Genomic DNA, 23,089 nt, shown 5'->3' with positions numbered 1-23,089 from the left:
GATTTGAAAAATCCAAGCCAACACACAGAATTTCTCCTTGTAATCTGCTTTCAGGGTATTTGATGTCATATCAGGTTAAGCAGACGGTGACCGTTGTCTCTCCCAACATTTATCCCTTTGAAATTATTAAAGTGCATTTTTAAAAATCACACAATCATCTCTAATAGGTGATGAACTCAGACCGAGTTCATCAAATTCACTGTGTTGATTTCAACGCATCATCAGCCGTCATTTTAAGCACCTTTTTCCTTTTTATTGACTTTTAAAAATCATATATATATTTATATGTCGCTTCTCTTAACAATCTGTGGTACTTGTCGAGCTGTGTGAAGCTTCAGTGATGCTTGAGATTAACAACACACATCTATTATTATTATCCGATCTTCAGATCACGTGGTACCAAAATACCCAAATGACTTTTCCTCAACCAGCGGGATGAGACCAGATGTTGTCGTCTCTTAGAAAATCCTTCATCTGGCACAAAAAAATAAAAATAAAATAAAATGGAAATAAAACAAAAGTGCAACCAAAGTCAAAGAAATTAAAACTCTAAGCTGGGTTAGCATACATTACTTTTTTTTTTAAGGTAGGCACAAAGTCAGAGAAATAAGCCTTCACATTAACACCAGTATGACCAGTTGGACCATCCTTTCTGATTTACACATTAAGGCGTACCTAATGGTGTTATTTTTAAGACCTTATCAAATATGAAAGAGCTATAGCTGAAAAAGCTCGAACAATAACAAGACCCATAGTTACATTAAAGAGTTTCAGATAGCATTTTGTCATCTTATATCATAGTTGCTGGTCGTCTACAAAAGAAAGTCAAACTTAGAAGCAAGCCCACTTCCTTTCTGCCTTGTTTCACATTTTCATCCTCACGACTTTCCTCCAGTTAAAACAGCTACAAGAAAATCCACATTTGCACTGATTAATAAGTTACATTTTATAGATACACACATACGGAGGGGAGCTCAGAAGTTGCTTGGCACATTCTCATGCTTCACCAACCTCTCCTACAATCTAAATAACTATACAAGATACAGTAAAACGGGTCTTCTCGCGGCCCTCGAGGCTTCAGCATGAAGAGGAGATCAAACGGGAGCCGGCCGGCCATGATCAATACTCGTCTGCATTGGTTATTGGTCATCGTCCTGCAAAAAGGAAGGCATACACAACCCAATGCACTAACATGGAGCGGTTCAGTTGTACATACAGTATCTTCGCATACTGATAAAGTTTTCGATTCATAATTTAATCTGTATATACTGTATCTTAATATGCTGGTACCAGGTATTCACAGTGACTCTAAAATAAAATTACAAGAGGAAGTTTGTACAAGAAACAACGGATTCTGGGCGTCCAGCGAACGTTTGGCATTCCCATTTTTTTCCACTCGGAGTTCAGAGTTCAGAGTTTGGAGATTAGTTTGTGTGGGGTTTGGGAGAGCTGCCTGGGCTTTTCGTTGGCACTGAGGAGAAGCAGTCCAAAACTCCTCTGAACGCACTTTGTTCGTCAGCAGTGGACACAGAAAGGTGAGGTAAGGTGGTGTCAGGGGGATGAGATCTTACCACCTCCTTATGTTGAACAAGACGTTACCTGGGCAGCCTAAAGAAAGTACAGTATGTGCCCCACCGAGGGTTGGTTTTTACATTTAAAAAAAAAAAAAAAAAAAAAAGGGAAAAAAGTGCAAGAATGACACAGAAACACACACACACACACACACACACACACACAAACACACACCAGGGTGGAAAGGTAAGACTTCACCTATCGTCCTTACTGCCACCACTCATGAGCAGTAGTAAACAATTACCCCAAAAATAGTCACGGTAGACATCCGCCAAACACAAAACATATTTAAATACAATATTCTGTATTTCACTATCAGTTCAAAGGTGCTGTTATTCGGACACCTAAAGCTATTTTGCCAGCTGAAATAAAAAGCTGCCTTTTGGCATTCAGTGGTTCAGGCCAGCAGGAGGAGATCTTCTACAGTATGGCTGCTACAATAGTGAGGTTAGAAGATAACAGCTACAGGCAATCATGGAAGGAAGCCGGAGCAGTTCTTTCCTGCTGTAGTCTGTGTCTTCAGGAGAGGTATAACCCTTATTCAGCGTCCCTTTAACACTCTTTTTTTCCCCACACATACTTCAGACAGACACGCATGCTCAGTTCATTTTTTTAAGCATTTCCAGTTTACGTCCCTTATTTCATGGGCTTTTTCTTTCTTTCGCTTTTTAATAGTCTCTCCCTAAAAAAGAGAATTTCTTAAATACAGTACTACTGAGAAGTGAAGAGGGCAGGGAGTGTGATGTCCTTACGTAATGGACTCTGAAGCGAGTCAGTTATAGTCATTACATCTTTTGAAGTAGAAGGCTGCCTACAGGCTTGTAATCCTCATGTCTCCCCCCTTTTTTCTCCCTCCTTCTTGTTTTTTACATCAAGGCCTTCCACACTATCAGCCAGAACCACACTCAGACATTGCAACTACATACTACATGTCTGGCAGGATAGCAGTACTACAATTCACATATATTACTGGTGATATATATATATATATATATATATATATATATATATATATATATACATACATACATACATACACACACACACACACACACACATACATACATACATACATACATACATACACACACACACACATATATATACACACACACTTTGTGTGTATATATATTTACATACATAAACTATATATATATATATATATACACTTTTGGTCATTTTGGCTAAAACACCACCAAACATGCTATTCAGTGTCTCTCAGTCTTTTAAAGCAAGTGCTATTAAGCCCAGCTCGTCAAGTATTTGAAGCAATATATAGACGCACACACATCCACACACACCGAATCATACATACACACACACACTACTAGAAGCACTCTGGCATAGCACATCAACACAGCAGCCTGTGTCGGTCAGTCTGCAAAGGTCATCACTGGGTGATAAATGTCTTTTTTTCCCCCTAAAAATTGATTTGCATACTCCCTCACCAGCAGGCAAGTCCAGGATTCAGGACAAGAGACTGTGAGATTAAAGAGGATAGGTATGTGTGTGTGTTTTCAAAATATGTCAGAACAAAGTAAATGTGTCGAGCGTAAAAAAACCCGCACTGTACGATTTGCATCACTCTGCTGATTTCCGTGCGTGCACGCACGTGCGGCGGTGAAGCTAACAAGGCTTGTTGACGTTGCACAGCAGCTCGGTGACTTTGATGAGACGGGCCACCGTGCTCTGTGACTCCTCCTGCAGCCGCTGGTTGTTCTGCCTGAGGCTCTGCACCTCAGCCTGCAGCACCGCCTTGTCCTCCTTCTCCTGTAAGACATCGGCACACAACAGAACAAAAAAAAAGCTGTTGCTCAGATGGCTGTGGCAGGAATGGGAGGAGAGCGGCAGGTGCACCGGTGGCTTTAAGCAACTTGTGGGTACAAGTCATAGACTGTATATAACAGTCTCTGTATGCGGTCTTTATATACAGTCTATGGTACAATTAAACACACAGAGTGATGAGATAAAAACAACACAATGTGGTGTGAGCAAGAATAAAGTCGCATCCCGAAACAGCGCAGAAACAATTAGTCAATCACTTGTTTGAAAGAAAAGATTTTTTTGCTGTTGTTGTTGCTGTTTTAGACATTTATCAGGTAAACACAACCAAACATTTGCTGACTTTTCACTGTTGCATATCATTTATTAAAATCAGTGCTTTAAGGGCGTCTTACAGTGGGGTGTAGGGCTGCAACTAGGGGTTATTTTCGTGATTGAAAAGTCTGATGATTATTTTTCATTGAACACTTTCACCGATCGATCACATGCCAGAAACTATGGAAAACAATCACATCAAGCTTGCAAAAGTCCAACTTAATGTTTTTTAATATTGCTTGGTTTTAAAGTAAAACAGAGAAAAGCAGCAAATCCTCATATCTGAGAGGCTACGGCACTAAGAAGCATTCAGTTTCTCTCAATCAACTAATTGTTTCAGCACCAAATGTTCTGTTTTTAGTTTGTTTGTTTGTCTTGTTATTACAGCATTGGAAATTCGGAGGTGAATGATTAGAAAAATATCCATTAGATCTCTCAATGCTGAAAATAGGTATAGTTGCAGTCCTAAACAAGGACTTCAAATAGAAAAAAACTGCCATATGTTTGCTTTGTACATATACAGTACAGGACATATACAGTGTTTGGCAAAAATAATAATAATTAAAAATAAAAAAAAATCGCAACACAATGCCCACTTGTCTGTAGTAGCCATCAGATGTGGTTAAAGGCTCCGGAAACGTTGCGTAAAGTGGCCTTTGAGTTCCTGACACTTGCCGTTTTCACACATGCTCTGCACCGCCGATCTTTTCTATAAATCACCCGACGGGGTTGCGTGCTCGAGCGGTATAAAGTGCACAAGAACGAGTGATGAGAATCGTGCAGGTAGCTCAGTTCACAGCGAGTGCGTGCCACAAGTCGGGCCTCCCGCTCGCTCTACTCAGGAAGCACCCCTTTCTGCACCGCTTCGAGCATTTCCGCTAGTAAGAACACTTCTGACGTGAGTTAAATACGACAAAAAAGGGGAGCTGCACACAAAAGTCCTGATGTGACTCATCAACATCGTCTGGAGTTCATGTGTGAAAATGGCTACACAGCATTCAGAGGTATCGACATGAAAATAAAAACAAAACAAAACAAACCAACAAACAGAGCACATCATCACATTATCAAAGCACTGAAGGAGTTGTCATAAATACATGTAAAAATGTATAATACTGGAATTTCAAAAGAAATCTGATAATAATTTCTGTACACGAAATTATAAATAAATAAATGATTTTTTATAGTGTTTTTTTTTGTTTGTTTGTTTTTCGTGTGTATTTAATGCATCTGTATAGCTGTGATTCGACATGAGTAAACAAAAGGCTGCACTGGCAAATGGAAATCATCTCTCCGCAGTGACAGAAGCTTAGCGATTTAAGTGATAGTTTCTTCTACCTGCTGATTTTTCTGCTTGAGCTGAGGATCCCTGAAAAATGTTACCCACAGAGAGAAAAACATTCATGGAAGTCAAAGCACCTTTTGCAGGTCATCCTGCAGCTTCTTCAGCATGGCCTCCAGCTGCGACACCTTCTCCTCCAGGTGGCCTGGAGAGTCACTGCAACAGAGAGCGGCAGTGACACTTTGTCAAAAGCGATCACATGACGATGACCTCATGATTTCCCCCTGTCTAATCCGAACAAATAAATAAATAATATCTTGAAAAAATAAATGCATGAATATAACACAAAGCGTCAGGGTGTTTCAGCATCCCAGCCATCAAATCAACAAAAGCCTGCAGTGGAAAAGTTTTCCTTTCCTCTCGAACCAAATGTGTGAACTTTTCAATTTGCTTGATTGCTCGAGACGCCATCTGTCACTCTGACAGCCTCGGAGCTCGACGCTTTGTCCCTCCTGCCTTTTAATGAAACTTGTAATGCTCACACATCAATTTACAGTAATTGCTACATCCGACGAGCAGAGCCGCTCTGAGCGAGCGCAGTCATCCCACGATGCATTTCGTCAGAAATTGCAGTGTAGCGTGTTTGATCTTTAAAGAAACTTCATTTGGTTTTCATGACGATCACCAAATACGATCTGACAACTGGAAACCCTCCCCCATATATTTATAAATTTGCGTGTTTAATAACACAAAGGTGGGAAAATGCGCTCTAACTGCTGTCAGCGTCACTCCAATTGTTAACTATAATGTGTGCATAACTTGAAGATTTTATTGTTGTGTTTTTGATGTGAACTTGATTTATCAAAGAAATATTCACAACTTTGTTTTTGCTTATCTACTGTTGACATTTGTTTCTGTCTTTGTTTTGTCTCCGGCAGATCTGCAGGACTTTGTTTGTTCAGTCTCAGCATGGAGGAGGCGAACAAGGCCACTGAAGACAAGTAAAAATGGAGCTACAGTTTTAAAGAAAAAAAAGCCACAGCAGTGAGTCACACACAGAACTGCATCACCGAGTCAGCAAGGGGCTTCTCTTTATGGCGGCGAGAAGCCATCACGTTGACTCAAACAGCTGGATGTAGTCTAAATAACTGAGTGAGAATAGAGGTGCCGTTCTAACTGAATTGAGAAAAGGGAGTAATTCAGACAAAGGCGCTAACTACAAAGATGTTGAACTGCTTCGGCTTAGACGCACTTTATAGCAACCCACCTCTCCTTTGATTCTTTTGGCTTGCCGTCAGTTTGATCAGCGCCTGCTTGGGAGGGGTCTCCGGCTTTGCGGTCTGCGATAAGGAACATTATTCACATTATTATAATGATCATAAGTGATATATACAGTAAATTAAATTAAATGTGATGAGACAGAGATGTGAAAGTTGATGAAGTCAATAAAGATGTTTTGACTCTATGCACTCCTGTGACAAGCTAAGTACGCTCTCACTGCGTTTATAAGAATTAAGAGGGTAAGTAGGAGTCAGATCCTGCTAATCAGTTGCACTTGGTTAATTGTCCATCAGCAGGTGTGATCACCTCTATAAAAGCAGAAGTTTTGGTAGTTTCCTGCACCTACACCTGCACCTTCACATTCAGTTAGCAGCTTAAATGTTAAAGTTGGTGTAGGTGCTAATCATAATAATGTTAAGATTGCAACCGACCAATCACGTTGTTGTGATGTCATTTCTTTGTAATGTGGAAAAAAAAACCAAACACCTTTGTTTTTATATAAAACTCTCGTCTGGAATCATCTTCTTCTTCTTCTACCTCAAGCATTCTAAATTAATTCATACAGTTATTAATAACAATATTAATAACAACTATATAATCAATTTAGGTTTGCTGTTAGCCAAATTAAGGTTACTCATGTTGGTTTTCAGAAAAGTGTTAGCTAACTGCTTGACTAATGGTAAATAAAATCTCAGATAGGCTCACTGGTCAATTGGGATGTTGATCCTGGACCAACAGTATAATGATGATGTGGGGACGACACCAACGTGGGGATCATGTGTTAAAGGTCATGTATGGTAAGAAAAACACTAAAAAAGTACGACTTATTTGGAAGGTTTGCCAGGAGAAAACCTCTTACACAAAAACTTGTGGAACAATGTCTTTGGACTAGATGTTTGGCATTTAATGCCTGATGCCATATTTGGCCAAATCGCCTCATACCAGCTGTCCCGCACGGTGGTGGAGGGGTGATGCTTTGAGCTTGTTTTGCAGCCACAGGACTTTGCACTCATCAAGTCGACCGTGAACATTTCTAGAGTCAAATGTGAGGCCATCTGTCCACAGCTAAAGCTTGTATTTTGCAACAGGACAATGATCCTAAGCACAGCAGCACATCTGCAAAAAAATGGCTGAAAATGAAAAAACTCGGCAACATGTAAAGAAGAGTGGGCAAAAATCCTCCACAATAATGTGTGAGACAAATAATGTCACACAGTAACCAATTACTTCAAGTTATTGCTGCTAATCGTGGATCTACAAGCTACAGAATCAGGGATGTTCTTAGTTTTTCAGACGACTGCATGCCCCCCTTTTTACAACACTTTTATACAACATGCAACTTTTTGTGCCCAAACACACCAAAGAACACACCAACATTTCTGACATGCTACACACGAAAACTGTTGTGACTGCTCATTTGATGCATTGCTTGCTTGGCACCATGCTCGCATTAGCTAACTGTTCCCAACAAATGATGCCCGCAGGCTGAGGGCTGTTGACATGTCCGGCAGACAGGTAGCATTTGCAATACTCTTTACTTCCAGTTATTTTTTATTCTATTTGTTAAGGTGGTGCAACAACAGTGCACCTGAGCAGTCAATCTGGGAACCCTTATGCTATGTGGCCAAAGGACAAACAACTAGATCACTCATTTAAACATCTATTCCGGATCTGTTTCTTACAGGAGCCCTTGCTCTTCTAAAAAGAGTTTCCAGCATCTTAATTCTGGCTGCAGAGGTTTGTTTCTATGCAGTATTAGCGAGGCCAGATGTCGAAGTTCGGCTGGGCTTAAAGTTTAGTCTTTCTAAGTGGTCCCAAAGGTGTTTGATGGGGTGGAGGTGCAGGCCAAGTGGCATTCATCCAGGATGCTTTTAGTTATAGCGCATAATGGGTAGCTAATTAAGGCAATGTTACAGTTATTTACTTACAGTAAAGTGAGTCTATTTTCCTGTGATTGTGCAGAACATTTTAGGAGCTTGATGCATTATTTACAGTCTAATCCACATTTATCAAGTATATATAAACAGTTCCTCACCCTCTCGTGACAAAGCCTCCAGGATGTTGCGGCAGGCTGTGGCCAGGTCAGAAATCGACTGCCACTCCTCCTCAGTCGAATCTGTTGTCTCCGAGAGAACTGTAACACAGAGGAAAAAGTTCACTAAACATGCCTAAGATTATAGGTAACAGCGCAAGAGGACTGGGATGTGTGAAGCAGCTGATTCCTTCTGGTTCTGCAATAGCAAAGAGTCCCCACCTGGGGGTGCTGCTGTGTTACTGCTGGTCAGATTTTAGAGCACAGATGAGCTGATGTGCCGGCTTGGCCATGTCAGACCAACTAAGATGAAATTTATAGGAGCACGCGATCAAAATATAGTACATGAGAGTTACGGTGCAAGACAGGGAGCTTTAACATTTTAATAGTTTTGGTGAATTTTTGTGAATATAAGGGTTTTAATGACATTGAAGGTAGTGAAAAGTACTGGTTTAAGACATATTTTGAAGCTAAATTTCAATGAGAGAACCCTGCATCCCCCTGAAAAAAAAATATCAGAAGACTCTGATGATGAGAGGATGAGCAAGTGTGCTCTTACAGCAGTTAAATGATGAGTCTCATAGTCTCAGTGGAGGCAGAGCAGATGGTGTAAGAGGGGTTCCTTGAATTGGGGCTGCCTAAAACTCCACCCCTCCCACTACCCATCTGTCCCCCTTTTATCCCAGCCTTGGCAGGGGGTGGCAGCGGAGCAGGGATGATATTAGATTAGCGGAATAGGGGGCAGCGTGGATGAAAGAGGAGGAACAAAGGGGATGCAGTGGGGACTAAAGGGAGGATAATGAAGAGAGGATTTTAAGGCAGAGGAAATCTGGAAAAAGGAATTTGAGGTTAAATCAGGCAGAGATGATTCGCAAACATGTGTAATTGTTGTATTTCGGCTTCATTTAAGCTGCGGCTGTGTCTGCTGTTCTGTCTGAATGAGATTTTCCCTTTTAGATTTTGTTATGCACATACAATGAGGCTCTAAATAAGCATGCACTTACTCTTGGTGATGGAGTTATGAAGACTCAGGGCTCGTGAATTTCTTTCAGCTCGGTCCACACTTGACAGCCGCAAAGACGAGAGAGAGGAGTCACTCGCCGAGGCTTTGTCATCGCCAAACTCGGCTCCCATGAACTGAAGACAAGACAGAGTTTGAGATGAAGGAGAGACAACGGTGTCGGAAAGGAGACGGAGAGGTGCTGCGGCGCGCTGTTTTTTCACCTGCTCGTCGCCGAGGGGAACCTTCGGTTTGACTTCCAGGATCAGATCAGGTGTGGCATCCCTCAGCTCCCCGATGTTCTCATAGATGTGGTGTTCAACCTTCAACCCCACGTTGTCATACACGTGCCTGCACACCGGGGCGGAGGGAAAGAGGGTGTTGAAAAAATAACCCCAAAAAACCCAATGAAAATTGGATGTTGAGGCTTTATTTTTTTAAACCAATCTAAAGGTCAAAACAGAAACCAGAGAAGTAATCTCCAGGATGGCTCAGATTTGAGCCTGATTCACATTTACTGTGGCGCACTCGCAGAATTATCTGTCAAATATATCACGTGATGCCGTCCAGTCTAATTTCTCAGTACTACTTTGTGTGACGATAAAAAGAAGTCAAATTCGATTTAGCGAGCAGCAGAATTTAATATTATCCTCATGAATATTTCCTTTATGCACAGCGTTTTCCTCAAGCTGACCAGTGTGGTTAAAGGGATTTACCCGAGACAGATGCGGAGGGGCCTTTGACACTCAAGAAAATGAGGAAAGAGTGCACAGTGCAGATCATTATGTAAGTAACCTCTGAATTGAAAGCAAGCTTGCTTCATGGCTATCATTCTTGACTTGTTTGTATGGTTCTTGAAGATGTTTTTGTTTTGCTTTTCATTAAGAAAAATCACTAGCAGGAGATCAACTGCTTGGCCAGTCAACCTGCTTCATGACAATTAGAAAAGCAAGCGGTGGAAAGAGTCTTCAATTTCAGTTCATATTAAATCAGGAAAAAGGGATTATATTATCAAAAGTTAGCTCTATGACTGTGGGGATGTTAAATGTGCTATACTATCATCAGCAGTATTTACGGCTTGTCGTTGCTTGAGTAGTTTTTAACCATGATACACGCTGATGAAACTGCTCCTTTCTGTTATCAACCCCCTTAATCGTTTATTTGCAAGAACAGAATATTGTGAAAATATTGTTCCTAGTTAGAGATCTCGACTGATATCATCAAACTTCTGTTTATTCTGAGGAGATCAGAAATCCTTCTTCAGGTTTAACCTAAACTGTTTGTCATTAATATTTTTTAACAACGCTTCATTTGTTCAGAAAGAAACTATAGTGACTATAATGGATAAAAGAACAAGCACGAGCACCACAGTATCCATCCGCCCTAAAGAATAACAGTGGGAGTGAGCTTATCCCAGCTGACACTGGGACTGAAATACAGTGTTTTCCTCTGAAATGTAGTCAAGTAGAAGTGAAACATAAATAAAGACTAAAACATATCGCTCGAAATTGAAGGGAGCTCTTGAACAATTTGAATTTTGAAGCACAATATTGATTTCTGCTGACTGCTGTTACGTCCTTTTCATTCATCAAGATCCGATTTGCGTTCATTTTTTTGAGTATTATATCCTAGTGTCAGTTTACTACACTACACTTTCTACATGAGAGAAAATAAAGTTAAAAAAGCAATTTGAACAGGAACATCAAAGTGAGTATACAATGTCAAACATTTAAAAGTGGAGGCGCTAAATTCCCTGAAGATAAAATCAGTCCGTGCCTCAACTTCTGAACCAGAAAAGTGACATAAAAACAAAGTGACGGAGATTTTGCATCATCAGCAGATGCATTTAAATAGCCTCTATAAAATCTAGCTTCTCTTTTTTTCCTTGATTTTCATTTCTTGTGTTTCTTCATGACGCCGCCGTAACACTTCAAAGAACACCTCTATAAGTTTTAGTCGCACTCACCCCGCGTCGCAAGTGTCGCTGTAGGACAGCTGTTTTTCCAGAGAGTAGCTGCGCGGGAGCTGCGAAGCGCTGCCCTCCTGGCCCTGATTGGCCGGCTGGTCCTGCAGAGATGTGGCTCGTAACAAAGGTAAGCTGGGCATTGTGAGGAGCGAGTACGGATTGCGCTCGCTCTCCACTTTATCGCAGAGCTGCTCTTCGCCTTCGTCGGTCTCCGCCTGCGCCTCCTTTGTGTCCGGCTCCTCGACCCCGCCCGTCTTCACATCATCATCCTCTTTTTTTGCCTCCTCCTCTTCCTCCCTTTCGTCCAGCACCCAGGCCTCTCCTGACTGATTCTCACCGGGCTTGCACTCTGCATCCTTGATGGCTTTCAGATACAGCTCAGAGAAACTCCTGCAGAACATGGAGGAAAAAAACATCACACACACAAATAAATTAAAAAAAGCTAACTAAGCTGAAACTAAGATGAGATGGGAGGAAAAATATCGTTGACGTCTTTGTGAGACTTTGTTGTAACGAAAGAAGAATTTTGAGCATCGGTTACATTTATCTAAACAGTCCCCTCCACAGCTGCTTCTGTCCTGCCTCTGATCTGAATGGAAAGGTGGTGGTAGCAGCAGTGCAGCATGTGACAGTGTGATTAAAGATCATTAAAGGGATTGACTTGCTTCTAGTCAGCTGGTGTGACACTGACTGCAGGCTGTAACCCACTAAAGAGTGAGAGGCGAGTAGCTCTTGTGTTGTTCCGATCTGACCTGTCCCACAAGCCCTGTTCAATACCCACGACTCCCTTCTCGTCCCCACCTGCGAGGCTTGCCGTTCTCGTCCGGTGGGATGACGGTGATGTGGATCTTGTGGGCGGTGCGGAGCAGCCTGGTCCTCTCGTCGAGGCTCAGGTGAACCAGCGAGTGCCCGCAGAGCCTCACCACGCGAGCCCACAGCTGCAGGCCTCCGCTCTCAGCGTAGCAAAACCGCTGCAGCTCCGTCACAAAGCCCTCCTCGTTCATCAGGAAGCCGGGCTGCCCCACTCCGTCGCGCAGGGGTGTGACCTCCAGCGCCTCGCAGCCCCGTGTAACCAGCTGCAGAAGAGCAGATTCGGGTGAAGGAATGAAAAAGACGTAAAATAGTCACGCAGAAATTTCGATTTGGTTCACAGTCACCCACCTCAAGCCTCTGCACCACCTCTCGTATGTCTTCTGCCTGGTTCTCCATCATGCTGATCGACACCGACTCCCCGCGCTCGTAGAAGATATCTAAGCAGGGCCCCCCGTCTTTGGGCTCTGTCACCGCCTTCCAGCCAATGACATCGCGACAGGAGCAGTTGAACACCACCTTGCGCGAGTACCTCTCGATGAGCACCACCGACTCGGTCGACACGGCGAGCAAACAGGGGAGCTTGTGCTCTCCGGCTTCCCATTCATCTATGCTGTTCACCATCACCGCCCACACAAGGGCCCCATTGCTGTGCAGCTCGGCCCCTTTGGCGCCCTTCATCTTGTCTTTGCGCTTTCCGCCAAGGGAGAGCAGGGGGAACTTAGTGGAGGAGTCTATGGGCGTGGTGGTCACGTAGTTTTCCGCCAGGTCCTTCAGGTATTCCTGACGCGTGCGGGTGGCCATGGAGCGGAACTTCTCTGACTTCTCTGCAGCATTTTCAGCGTTGACCGCCTTCGCCAGGAGGAAGTCTCTAAAGGCGGCCGAGCGAGGGAATCGGGCACCTTTGGGGAACAGAGGCCCGAATAATGGGATGTCTTTAGAGCGTGTCACAGCCACCCTGAGAGGAAGAGAAATGAGGAGTGAGGAGAGGGTGCAGCAAGAACATTCAATCTATGTCTTGTTTTGTTTTGGAGTGTTGTTGCAACAGAGCACACGCAAATACCAGGATGTGACTCTTAACACCCGCAGTTTTTAAAAAATTTTTTTTTAGATCGACTAAAAATCCTTATAGCTTACTTAAATCTGCCACTTCTCACACAAAGAACCCAAATCCCTGATTTCCTTTTCCTAAGTGCTTTTTTAATTTTAGCTGCTAAAAAAATGTACAAATTCTCGTTAAACCCCTGAGAATGATGGAGTCAGACCTGTAGTAGGTGTTCTCGGTGCAGGGCTCGTGAACTTGCACGATGATGAAGACGTGCTGGAAATGGGAGCGGATGGACTTCGGAGTAAAGGGCATAGCGCCCGGCTCCTGAAACACGATCGTCACAATGTCGTTACCGATGTGGCGCTTCCGCAGCAACTGATGAGACCAAACAGAAACACAGACATTAATTAAACCAGAGGCCATTGCAGCTAATTAAACCTGAGAACAGTTACCTACCAAACAAAAACATTTAAGGGAAGAGCAGACAGATAATGCTTCAAGACAGGCCTACAAATGAAATAAGCGAGTTCATCATAACAACGATCGTGTTTTACCAATCGGCCCATTTACTCATGATTTCTTCCGTTTATGTCATGCTTGTTGTGGAGCGCAGAGGCTTTTTCTGCAGCTTTTACTAAAGCACGACGGTACGCAGAGAGCTACGTAATGAAAATCGTGGCTCATTCGGTCTTTTGAAGAATACTGAACAAAGGCTGAAGGAAGACTGCAATTCTGTGGAATTGTGTTGTGATACACAAAGAGCAGGAAAAGGAAACCATGTGTCACGGGCCTGTTAGGTTGTGGCTGCTGTTACCTGCTGTGTGTTGTTGGCTGTGTAGGGCAGCATGGTGGACACATGAAACATAATCTCGTAGTCCTGGTAGCGCGTGTAGAGCGAATGTGTCCCAGTTGAGTCGGCTGCACAGGTACGCAGAGAAAGAGACAGACAGGTAGAGATTTAGCAGAATCAGTCAACGTCTCTGAAGGAAACACTAAACTCAGGCTGTCACAGCCGGGATGAAATGTGTCCCGTTCGCTGTTCTCCGCTGCTCACTCAAGGGAAAACAGCTCAGAGATAATCAGCAGTGACTATGCTATTTTGCAGGCATTACTCAGATTACATGTGGCTAGATAGGAGTTATCTTCGGCTTTCTGTGGTGCACTGATGCCCTTCGGATAATCGTACTGCGACAAGGTGAGATGTAGCCAATAGATGTGGGTGTAAATGAAGTGTCTGTAGCTCACTCTTGTTGTCCAGCTGAGCTCGGTATTTTTCCCAGCCCTTCAGTCGCACCCGTTCCCCGAGCAGATCCAGAAACTTCTCAAATGCCGGCCCGGAGCTCTCGTTGTTGTACATGTCTTCCTCTGAGCTCTGCCCGGCCCGGCAGTACATTATCCCAACCTTTCGCTGAAAATTCAGCTGGAAGATAGAGAGGCACAAAAGTTATTGAGCACTGAAAAATATACAGAGTTAGAGTGAGAACTCTCATTTCTAGCCTTTATTTGATATTTTACTTTACAGGAAAAGGCAAGGGAGTTGGGTATTACTGAATGTAAACATAATCAAACTCATCACAGCTCCCAAGACTTTTTTTAACTGGTCATTTCTTGCAGTTTTACACTTTCCACCCAGATCACTTTGTGTCTATACGCCACTCTGCCTTTAATCATTAGTTTTTATTAAACTCGCTCTTCCACAGCACGTCTTTTGTCCTTTCTTCCTCCCATCACCTCCAACTGGTCGCAGCTAATGGCTATCCTGATGTACTGGAAGTTTTCCTTCCCACTGTCACTAAAATATTTGGTTATAGAGGTTCGTCTAAATGTGTTTTTTTTTTTTTATCTCTACTGTTGTAGAGCTTTATACCCAGGGGCGTAATATTATGAATTATCTTGCATAAATAGGCTATTGATTTTCTTTATTTATTTCAGGTATTACCAGCAAAATAGTTGCATGTTTAGTCATCGTGGAATTTACACAGATTTATTTATTTATTTTAGACCCCCCACAAAGTTACCCCGATGCTTATCCCTTACAGTATAAAGCATCGTGAGGGGACAAGTGTTGTTGTGATTTGGCAACATGTAAATAAAATAACATTAAATTGAATTAAATTGAATATATAACTTCAGATGTGGGCTAGAGAGCACCTACAGGATAATGAAGGAGCTTCAGCATTTGGCAGGTTCTGCAATGTCAAAAAAGTCAATAGAAATAAAGAAATATGGGTTTTAAAAAAACGACTTCAATGTTGGGTAATCAGCAAAAAATATTTTGCATCTCACTAATTAAATGTTTGGTGCATTTTTATATTTATTAGTACCTTTTGATTTCATTATTTAAATCTCATAATTTGTTTCTTTTGAGTGTTTTTCAAACAAATTGGGACACTAAATGTTTTGGGCTCAGGATGCGTGACAAACAAATGTTAAAAATTTTAATCACGACAAAATATGAAGTGTTAATTAAAAACAAATTGAAATTTGAATGAATCTTACTCAGTCAATAATATTTGCGATAAATACAGAAGAAAAAGCAAAGGCTCCAAGTCAAACAATACAGGAGAAAAACAATAAAGTGAGAGCTTTTTGCTTTTTACTCTTTCTGCAGCACATAATCAACTTGAAAACAATTAGCTTACAGCTCCAGTTCTAATGGAATAGAAGCAAATGTAATAACTGGGTTAAATGACCTCTTGGACAGCAGTTGTAGGCTTTTAACATAAAGTGGAGAAAAATACACAAACCCTATCTGATGCCGTTTGACACAATTTACAGTTTTCTGCCCGACACATGCAGCAGTCTTCAGTATCACCGGTGTCGCGTTACTCACCCCCTGTTCATCCAGTTTGAGCAGGGTGTCCCGCACCTTGGGGGAGTTTGAGGCCAAGCGAAGGCAGTGCTGGTTCAGCTCAGGCATGATGAACTCCAACAGCCTCTTGGGAGTCAAGCCTCTGGGGGTCGTGTGTCGAGCCGCAGAGGGCACCGACTCCTCCAGGATGGAACCTCGCAGAGTCTTCATCTGTGGACGGGATTCACACTCAACACATCCGGTCGAATCAATTTTACACACAGGACAGGAGAAGCGCGCTGCTTTTACCTCTGTGGTGCGAAATATGATTCTACAGTTGTTCTGAGCGCCGCTGGATCCTTCTTTCTCCTCTCGACGGAAGCTGATGGCCACCGGCCCGAGGCGTTCGTCAATTCCAAAAAAATTCTGATGTTCTGCGACGGCAGGACAGACAAATAAATACTGAGAGGAACGAGACCGGAAGACCCACAGTGGGTCAAACAACTATCAGAGCACCTATAAGGCTTATAAGGACCTGTACAAAAATTATAACAGAGGGGAGGTGAGGGGGATTTATATGGAGGACCAAAAATGGCAACATAATGTAAAATGTAAAAGAAAGAGGTTCAAAACCATAACTCTATTTTGCATTTTAATTTTCATCTATTTCATCTATTAAAAAAACAATCTCAAAGTGACTAATATTTACTTTAAACCACCTCTCTAAGCAGAAGACTCTACCTCTTCATATCAAGGCAATATGATGGCGAACTCAACAGTTGCTGAAAATAAAGTGACTCAGGTGCAATTACTCCTACCTACAGCACTGAAGGGAAACTGAAGGCTCTTGACCCTTTATTACTCACAACACACACAGTAAACACTCATATAAATAAACACTCACAAGGAAAGGCTAAATTAAAATAAAAAGCATAAAAAAGTGACTGAATGAATTTCACATGGCCTATAAAGGACGGGAAAATTCCTAAATCTTGGTGAGTGTTAGACTTAACAGGGAACAGCTGAAAAGTAATTGATCGTAATCCTTTGACACTGTGCCACGTACCTTTCATGTAGAAATACTTGCGATAGTAATGGGCTCCCAGATCAGCATGCTCTATGAAGTAGTTGCTCTTGCCCTGCTGCTGCACATTGCTCTCTCTGGGCTCTTCCAGGACCGAAACTGCATCGTTGGGGATGCGAAGGCTAGACCAGAGTCCCTTCCTTCCCTGGGATCGACCCAGGCCCGCCTGCTCCTCTCCTCCAGTCTCGTTGCGGAAGTGGGGGCAGCTGAGGAGGAGCTCGTTATCGTTGCCATCACCTTCATCTAGCATCATTGACTGTTCGTTGTCTTCTGCGTTCCCTGTGCTACCACCCCCGCCCTGCGCAGGGGAGGATGGGGTGGACAGGGAGAGGGGACGGGGCTGGGAGGCAGCTGAAGCCCCTGAGGTGATATTCTTTTTCCGTCCAATGCTGTCTCTGTTTGTGGCTACCTCGGTTAGGTCAAACAGGATGCTCTGCACGTCATAGTGAGCAAAGCTCCTCACCCAGGCTCCGCCCCCGATGTTGTCATATGGAACTGGTTGAGGGACCTGAGAGGTCGTGGGTTTAGACTTTTTGCTAAGACCTTCAGGCTTTGGTGGCTTAACGGGTTTTGGGCCATCCACCGTGCAAACACCTCGAAAGTATCCATCGGGTTCTGGAGGGTGTCCCTGCAGCCCTAAAAGCAGGAAAGGGTCTTTGAAGCGGAGGGCACTTGGACTCAGGGGTCCCTGGTCGTCTGCTCTTGGCTCCTGGGCTTGAGTCTGTCTCTCGAGTGATGACAGGCTGCCGTACTCCCTGTGTAACAGCACACCTGTGTCTCCCTGAACCCCAGCATCCACCTTCTCACCAACCGCTCGCGCTGTTTTCCCCCCCGCCTTCCCAGAGGAGTCCAAGTCCCCAAGTGTGACATCGCTGTTACTTCTCTGCATGATGTGCCCCCGGCCCATGGACCGCAGGGTCAACCCGGCACGGCTCGGGGTGAGGCTGTCCGCTTCGGCCCCATCGCCGTCCCTTCTTGGCGGCCACTCCACTACACCCGTTTCCCTCTTGGGGTCAAAGTTGACTGCTGCGATAGGCGGCCGCTGATTCTGACGGCGAAACTTGCGAATGAAGAGGTCGTCTGACTGCATGGTGTCCACCTGACAAACCAACTCCAGTCCAGCGGTATTTTCTCCACTCTGCTCCAGGGCTTCCCGCTAACCCCACCCTCCCAGTTAAATTGTTGTCCCGGTCTCTATGGCGCTGGTGTGAAATGGGAACACTGAGCGAAAGCAGCAAACTCAGTCCTCATTCACACCACTTACGAAGGCTGACCTTCTTCTCCACTCTCAGGCTCTCACAGATGCTGTGTGAGACACTGCACTCTGTCAATACGTTCCCAAGTGTGGAAGATGAGGACACGCGAAAAAGTGCTCCTGTTTTCTGCAGCGGTCCATCCAGGTGTGCAGATGTGTGTTTAGGTGGTACTCCAGTTGCGGGGTGCTCCTTCCTGTAAAGGATATGAGGATCATCACTGGAGCCTGACTCTGTGTCCTCTGATTAAGAGAGGCTCCTTATGTATCAACACAGCGTCCTTCCGTGTGCACGCTTTCAGTGCCTGCGGCCTCTCTTTCGGTCTTATCCACCGGCAACCTGTACAGAAAAGAAGAGGAAGAAAAATATAAGTTTGGACCCCATCGTCACATTTTACCCACACTGATATAATCTCAATCAACAGCTTTATATTCAGCCCGTAGCAGTTCACCAGAAAAAGATTTGATAAACAAGTACTGAATTGCAACAATAAGGCAGTAAGCAGGTCTGACGTGTGTTTTATTGTTGAGTAATGCCTTGTACCTCTGTTTTCTGTTTTCCCTCATTATTATTCTTTCCTTTAGACACTTTCCGTTCCAAAGTTTCCCTAAATAGTTCCATAGCAAACTTAATACTCACCACATCCACCCCGCACACGCTCACAATAGACAGAATTAACACAGGGGAGGGTCCTTCCTGGCTTACTGACAATGTGCCAGCATACAAGCGAAATAAGTGTACGCCGTGTCTCTTACCTCCCCTCCACCCCGACACTGTGCATTCGCACACCACCAAACAGTTTTGTAGTTCACTCCCGCGCCAGTATTCAAACAAATACGTCAGTATGGACAACAAAAAGCATTTTAAATAACTGCAAATGCCGTGTTTTGCGACAGATATTACTTTCACTATTTTGAGAGTCATTGAAAGTCAAGAGGGTTTGAGAAAACGACAATGAAGCAGAGTGCTTCCCTGTTTTTAAGCCCTAAAAGAATTCATCTTTTTTTTGTTTCAACAAAGCCGACTTACCGTCAAAGTGGATTCTGTCCTAGGTACAGATCAGCCTGTTTGTGTCATCGTTTGTTGCTCGCACCCTGTTTTGGACCAAACTGACGTCAATCAACTCAAGCTGAAACCTTTTTGTCGCTCTCAATAAGGTACGAAGCTTCTTCCTGTCTAGTTTTTTTTAAAGCACCCATCTCCTCTATCGAGCTTGCAGCCTAAAGAGCAGGTGCAGCGGTGCAGAGCGCACACACATTCACATCACACTGACTTACATTCATTTCCTTCTCCCAACTCTAACGCCAACCGCTACTTGCATTAACCCCGGCCCCCCTAGAAGTTTTTATTTTGTCCCCGAAAAAGGGGTCGAGTCCCCACAGCGTGATTGTGTAAACTATTTTAGGTCCCCGCAACATGCACAATACAAGTACACACAAACACACACAACACAAAAATATGCCAAATAGTGAGGAAGTCACAAGAAATCTTGGTTTCCCCTCCTTGCTGCTGCTCACGTTCGCTTGATTTTTTTCACCCAAAGAGAAAATATCAACGTGCAGTTTAAACGTTGGCGCTAAAAATGCATTTTAAAAAAAAGCAAACGTTGAATAAGGATCAAATTTATTTGTTCATTTGCTCGCGTGTCAAGATATGCTAATGAACGTGAAGGTCAGCTTATATCATCGATATGAGCACTGTGAGCAGGAAGTTCTCTCTAAAGGAGATTGGGTCTAGATTTGAAAAAGGGGAAACAATGATTATTAGACTTCTCTATTATTGTTTATTCTAACAAAGCATTCATTGGAACACATTCAACATTGCCTTCAGTGCCTATTTTTCCATTATTCTGACAATATGCTTTTATAGACATGTTATCATTGATCTGAACTGTGTTATAAACTAATAATACACTAATAATACAAGCTGCCATAGATTTTCAGAAGCTGTTTTGTGATTTCTTACTGATAAAAATTGAATCTGCGTTGTGTGCACACCTCTCGATGACTACTTCAGACAAACATGCTGTGTTTTCAGCATTAACTTAAGTATATTTAGTTGGAATATCCTCAAGTTTCTAATCCAACCTAAAAGCAATCACCATCTGTAAACACTCTAAGTGTAAATTTCTCCTCAGGTTATTTAATCCCCAAACTTTGTAGAAACAAGCCAAGGACGTGACCTCAGCATTCTTCGTGGTACCTCGAGGCTCTGCGTGTACGTAAATGTTTATCCTTACGGCTGGCTACTATCTGTAACAGTGTTACAGATACGCTGTGTGAATGAGTAATATGTGTAACTATGTGTAAATATAATATTACTTTCATATCTGTCTGAACTCGAGTGAAGACGCTTATTTTGCATGCCTGGAATGGGAAAGAGAAAGCACGGTGAAGTACTGAATTAGGGGCAAAAGTCTTCTCATTTTTAGCACCTCTGATTAAGTCGGGGTTTCCCGTGGAAGCCCAGAGCGGACTTAATTAACGCGACGATCTTAATCTAATACTGAAAAATTAAAATGCAATTCCTGAATTTTCACAAGTGCTGTTCACTCAATATTGTTCTCTGTTGAGTGCACTGTTCCTTTGGAAAACAACAGCCACGAGCTGTCCTCGTGTTTTAATTTTGAACTTAAAAACACTGACATCAAATGCGCCTGCTGATGTTTTAGTGTAGCTGCATTACATAAGGGGTTTTTTGCTCCATTTGAATTTCATCTACCGCAGAGCTTATTCAATCTATGTAAATGAACTGTTAAATGCTGTTTTACTTTCTGTTTTGAAATTGTGAAAGGTGGATATTGCTTGCACTGTATTTTAGCATTATAGTATTGTTTTAATTAGGCCCCCAGTAAGCTCCCATACTCCTCTCTTTCATGCGAGACTCCTGATCTGACAATGAGCACCAGTTAACCGCTTTGCTTGCCTCTGTGTGTGTGGAGTGCTGCAGCTTCTGACATTAAAAACCTGCTCATGTTCCCTCCTGGAAACTTTCAGATGTTCAACACCTATGTGTGCACAAATGATCTGCGTCTATGCCTATCTGCAATCATTACATGCAGCGTCATCTGCATGCTTCACAATGCTTTGAAAAAGTGTGAGCAATCAATTCTCTCCACCGTCTCAGAGTGGGGGTGTAGATTATTGGCAGCAGGTTGTTTTTGGAAAAAAAAGATTTAAAAAAAATCGCAGATTGCTTTCATGTTGTTCCAACAACAATCTGAATGCCTGAGGTCCACCAGAAGCACTCCTTCTCTCCACCAACACACAGTGCTGGTTGAACTTGGACACTTATCAGTCGGCCCTTTGTAAAAATTCACATGTTCCTGAGCTTCTCGGGACCTCAAACCATGAATCAGTCCTTGTTTCCATAGCAACCTGCCTGGTGCCACCCTCTCTATGTGGCATGTAGTCCACCGAAGCTTTAGAACAACCCTGTTTACCGAAATAGCTCCACTTTTGTCAAACAAGCCCGCGACTGGTGACGCTCATGTTCATAATGTATGGTAAACTATAAGAACAAGACAACCTCCAAGTATTCACATGTGACACCATTGCTATTTCAGCTACACTGGCTTCCTGTTGAATTGAGTACATTTTAAGATCCTGGTCTTGACATTTAGAGCCTTGCATGGATTGGCACCTCCCTACATCTACGATCTGCTACAGCCCTATGTCCCCAGCAGGTCCCTGACATCATCTGATCAGGGCTTACTTGCTCTAAAACAGACCACGATGAGAACTAAGGGTGACAGAGCTTTTGCCACTGTGGCCCCGAGACTGTGGAACTCTCTCCCTCATACATTAAGAACTCGGTGGTTGTTTTTAAAAAACAACTCAAAACTCACCTTTTTAAAACTGTTTTTGGTTCAATTTCTGCCTGTTTTATATCGTCTGTTTTACCCTTTTATTATTTGTTATCTTATGTGCAGCACTTTCTGATTCTGTCTAGAAAGCTATATAAATAAAAAATTTTTTTTATTTATTTAATTTATTTATTTACGAGGAAAACAAGGTGGACGCTGTCATGCTGCGACTTCCTTTCATAAAATCAAAACATATTTGTGACTGATGGGATTCATATTTCTCAGTTTTTAAGAATGAAAGTTAGTAACAGACATTATATACAGTAGGTGTCGCATACATAGACGTGTATCAGAGTGATGGCCGCGGGATTACAAAAGCGACAGTTTGCATCGCAACAAAACACATCTGTGCATCCGACAATTTGTCTCGATGCTCCAGCTTTGACAAAATCTAACAACATTACAAAATATTACGGTAGCACTCAATCTGCAAACACATCACAATGTGTGACTGTTTTCCACAGTGCGCCAGCTGCTTAACATCTGCCATAAATACGAACACACGCGCGCAGTGGTGACCTTGTTAAATTGCTGTTAAATGATTATTAGGATTACAATAACTTACTTTACACATATGCGGTGCACCTCTGTACCAAATACATGTCACGGCTCATTTACCACAAATTAGTTCTCATATTTTTTTTTTACATGAAACCAGAAATATTAAATGGGCGTTCCCAAAGCTCATCTTTAGGATATTTATAGGTGCTTCTCCAAATGATTACTGTAGTTCCTCATAGGTTCCCATTGTCCTGGAGTACCTGAAACTGATCATAAGCAGACATCTGTGTTCTGCTTTTGCAACGTTTTGCTATCATAATCAGACAGAACTGAACTGGAAGCAGCTTTAAAAAAAAATGGCACCGAACTTGGCCGATTTGGTTGATTCGCATCTTCACACGGGTGTATTTTCTACATCTGAGGGAAATGTACAGAGTTTCTTTCATGCAAAAGAGCAATGTTTTAAACATTGCTGATATACAATTTTACAAAAAAAAAAAAAAAGCC

General features: G+C 42.8%; 1 protein-coding gene across 4 annotated transcripts in view; it reads right to left on the bottom strand.

The window, feature by feature from the left end:
• Positions 1-228: 228 nt before the first annotated feature.
• The window catches only part of sipa1 (signal-induced proliferation-associated 1), a 36,762-nt gene continuing 13,901 nt past the window's right edge, over positions 229-23,089 (bottom strand). For 3 of the 4 annotated variants that reach the window (XM_085470031.1, XM_085470029.1, XM_085470032.1), the window contains exons 2-16: positions 16,946-18,555; positions 16,189-16,313; positions 15,922-16,110; positions 14,334-14,508; positions 13,903-14,006; positions 13,306-13,463; positions 12,392-12,998; positions 12,032-12,306; positions 11,231-11,620; positions 9,489-9,615; positions 9,269-9,401; positions 8,268-8,366; positions 6,219-6,291; positions 5,089-5,167; positions 229-3,342 (exon numbers count right to left, since the gene is read on the bottom strand). In XM_085470031.1, the coding sequence (XP_085326157.1) occupies positions 3,199-3,342; positions 5,089-5,167; positions 6,219-6,291; positions 8,268-8,366; positions 9,269-9,401; positions 9,489-9,615; positions 11,231-11,620; positions 12,032-12,306; positions 12,392-12,998; positions 13,306-13,463; positions 13,903-14,006; positions 14,334-14,508; positions 15,922-16,110; positions 16,189-16,313; positions 16,946-18,053 (3,786 nt within the window). In that variant the 5' untranslated portion in view covers positions 18,054-18,555 and the 3' untranslated portion in view covers positions 229-3,198. Of the gene's footprint in view, positions 3,343-5,088; positions 5,168-6,218; positions 6,292-8,267; positions 8,367-9,268; positions 9,402-9,488; positions 9,616-11,230; positions 11,621-12,031; positions 12,307-12,391; positions 12,999-13,305; positions 13,464-13,902; positions 14,007-14,333; positions 14,509-15,921; positions 16,111-16,188; positions 16,314-16,945; positions 18,556-19,245; positions 19,327-23,089 lie in introns of those variants that run through there. The other variant, XM_085470030.1, reaches the window with a different exon arrangement.

The sequence above is a fragment of the Copadichromis virginalis genome, linkage group LG10 (genome assembly GCF_057382275.1).
Source record: "Copadichromis virginalis isolate Kocher_CV1m ecotype Utaka linkage group LG10, C_Virginalis_male_GT1.1, whole genome shotgun sequence".
NCBI classification, from domain to species: Eukaryota; Metazoa; Chordata; class Actinopteri; order Cichliformes; family Cichlidae; genus Copadichromis; species Copadichromis virginalis.
The sequence above is the reverse complement of the archived record's forward strand: the minus strand, read 5'-3'. Positions and strand labels throughout refer to the sequence as shown.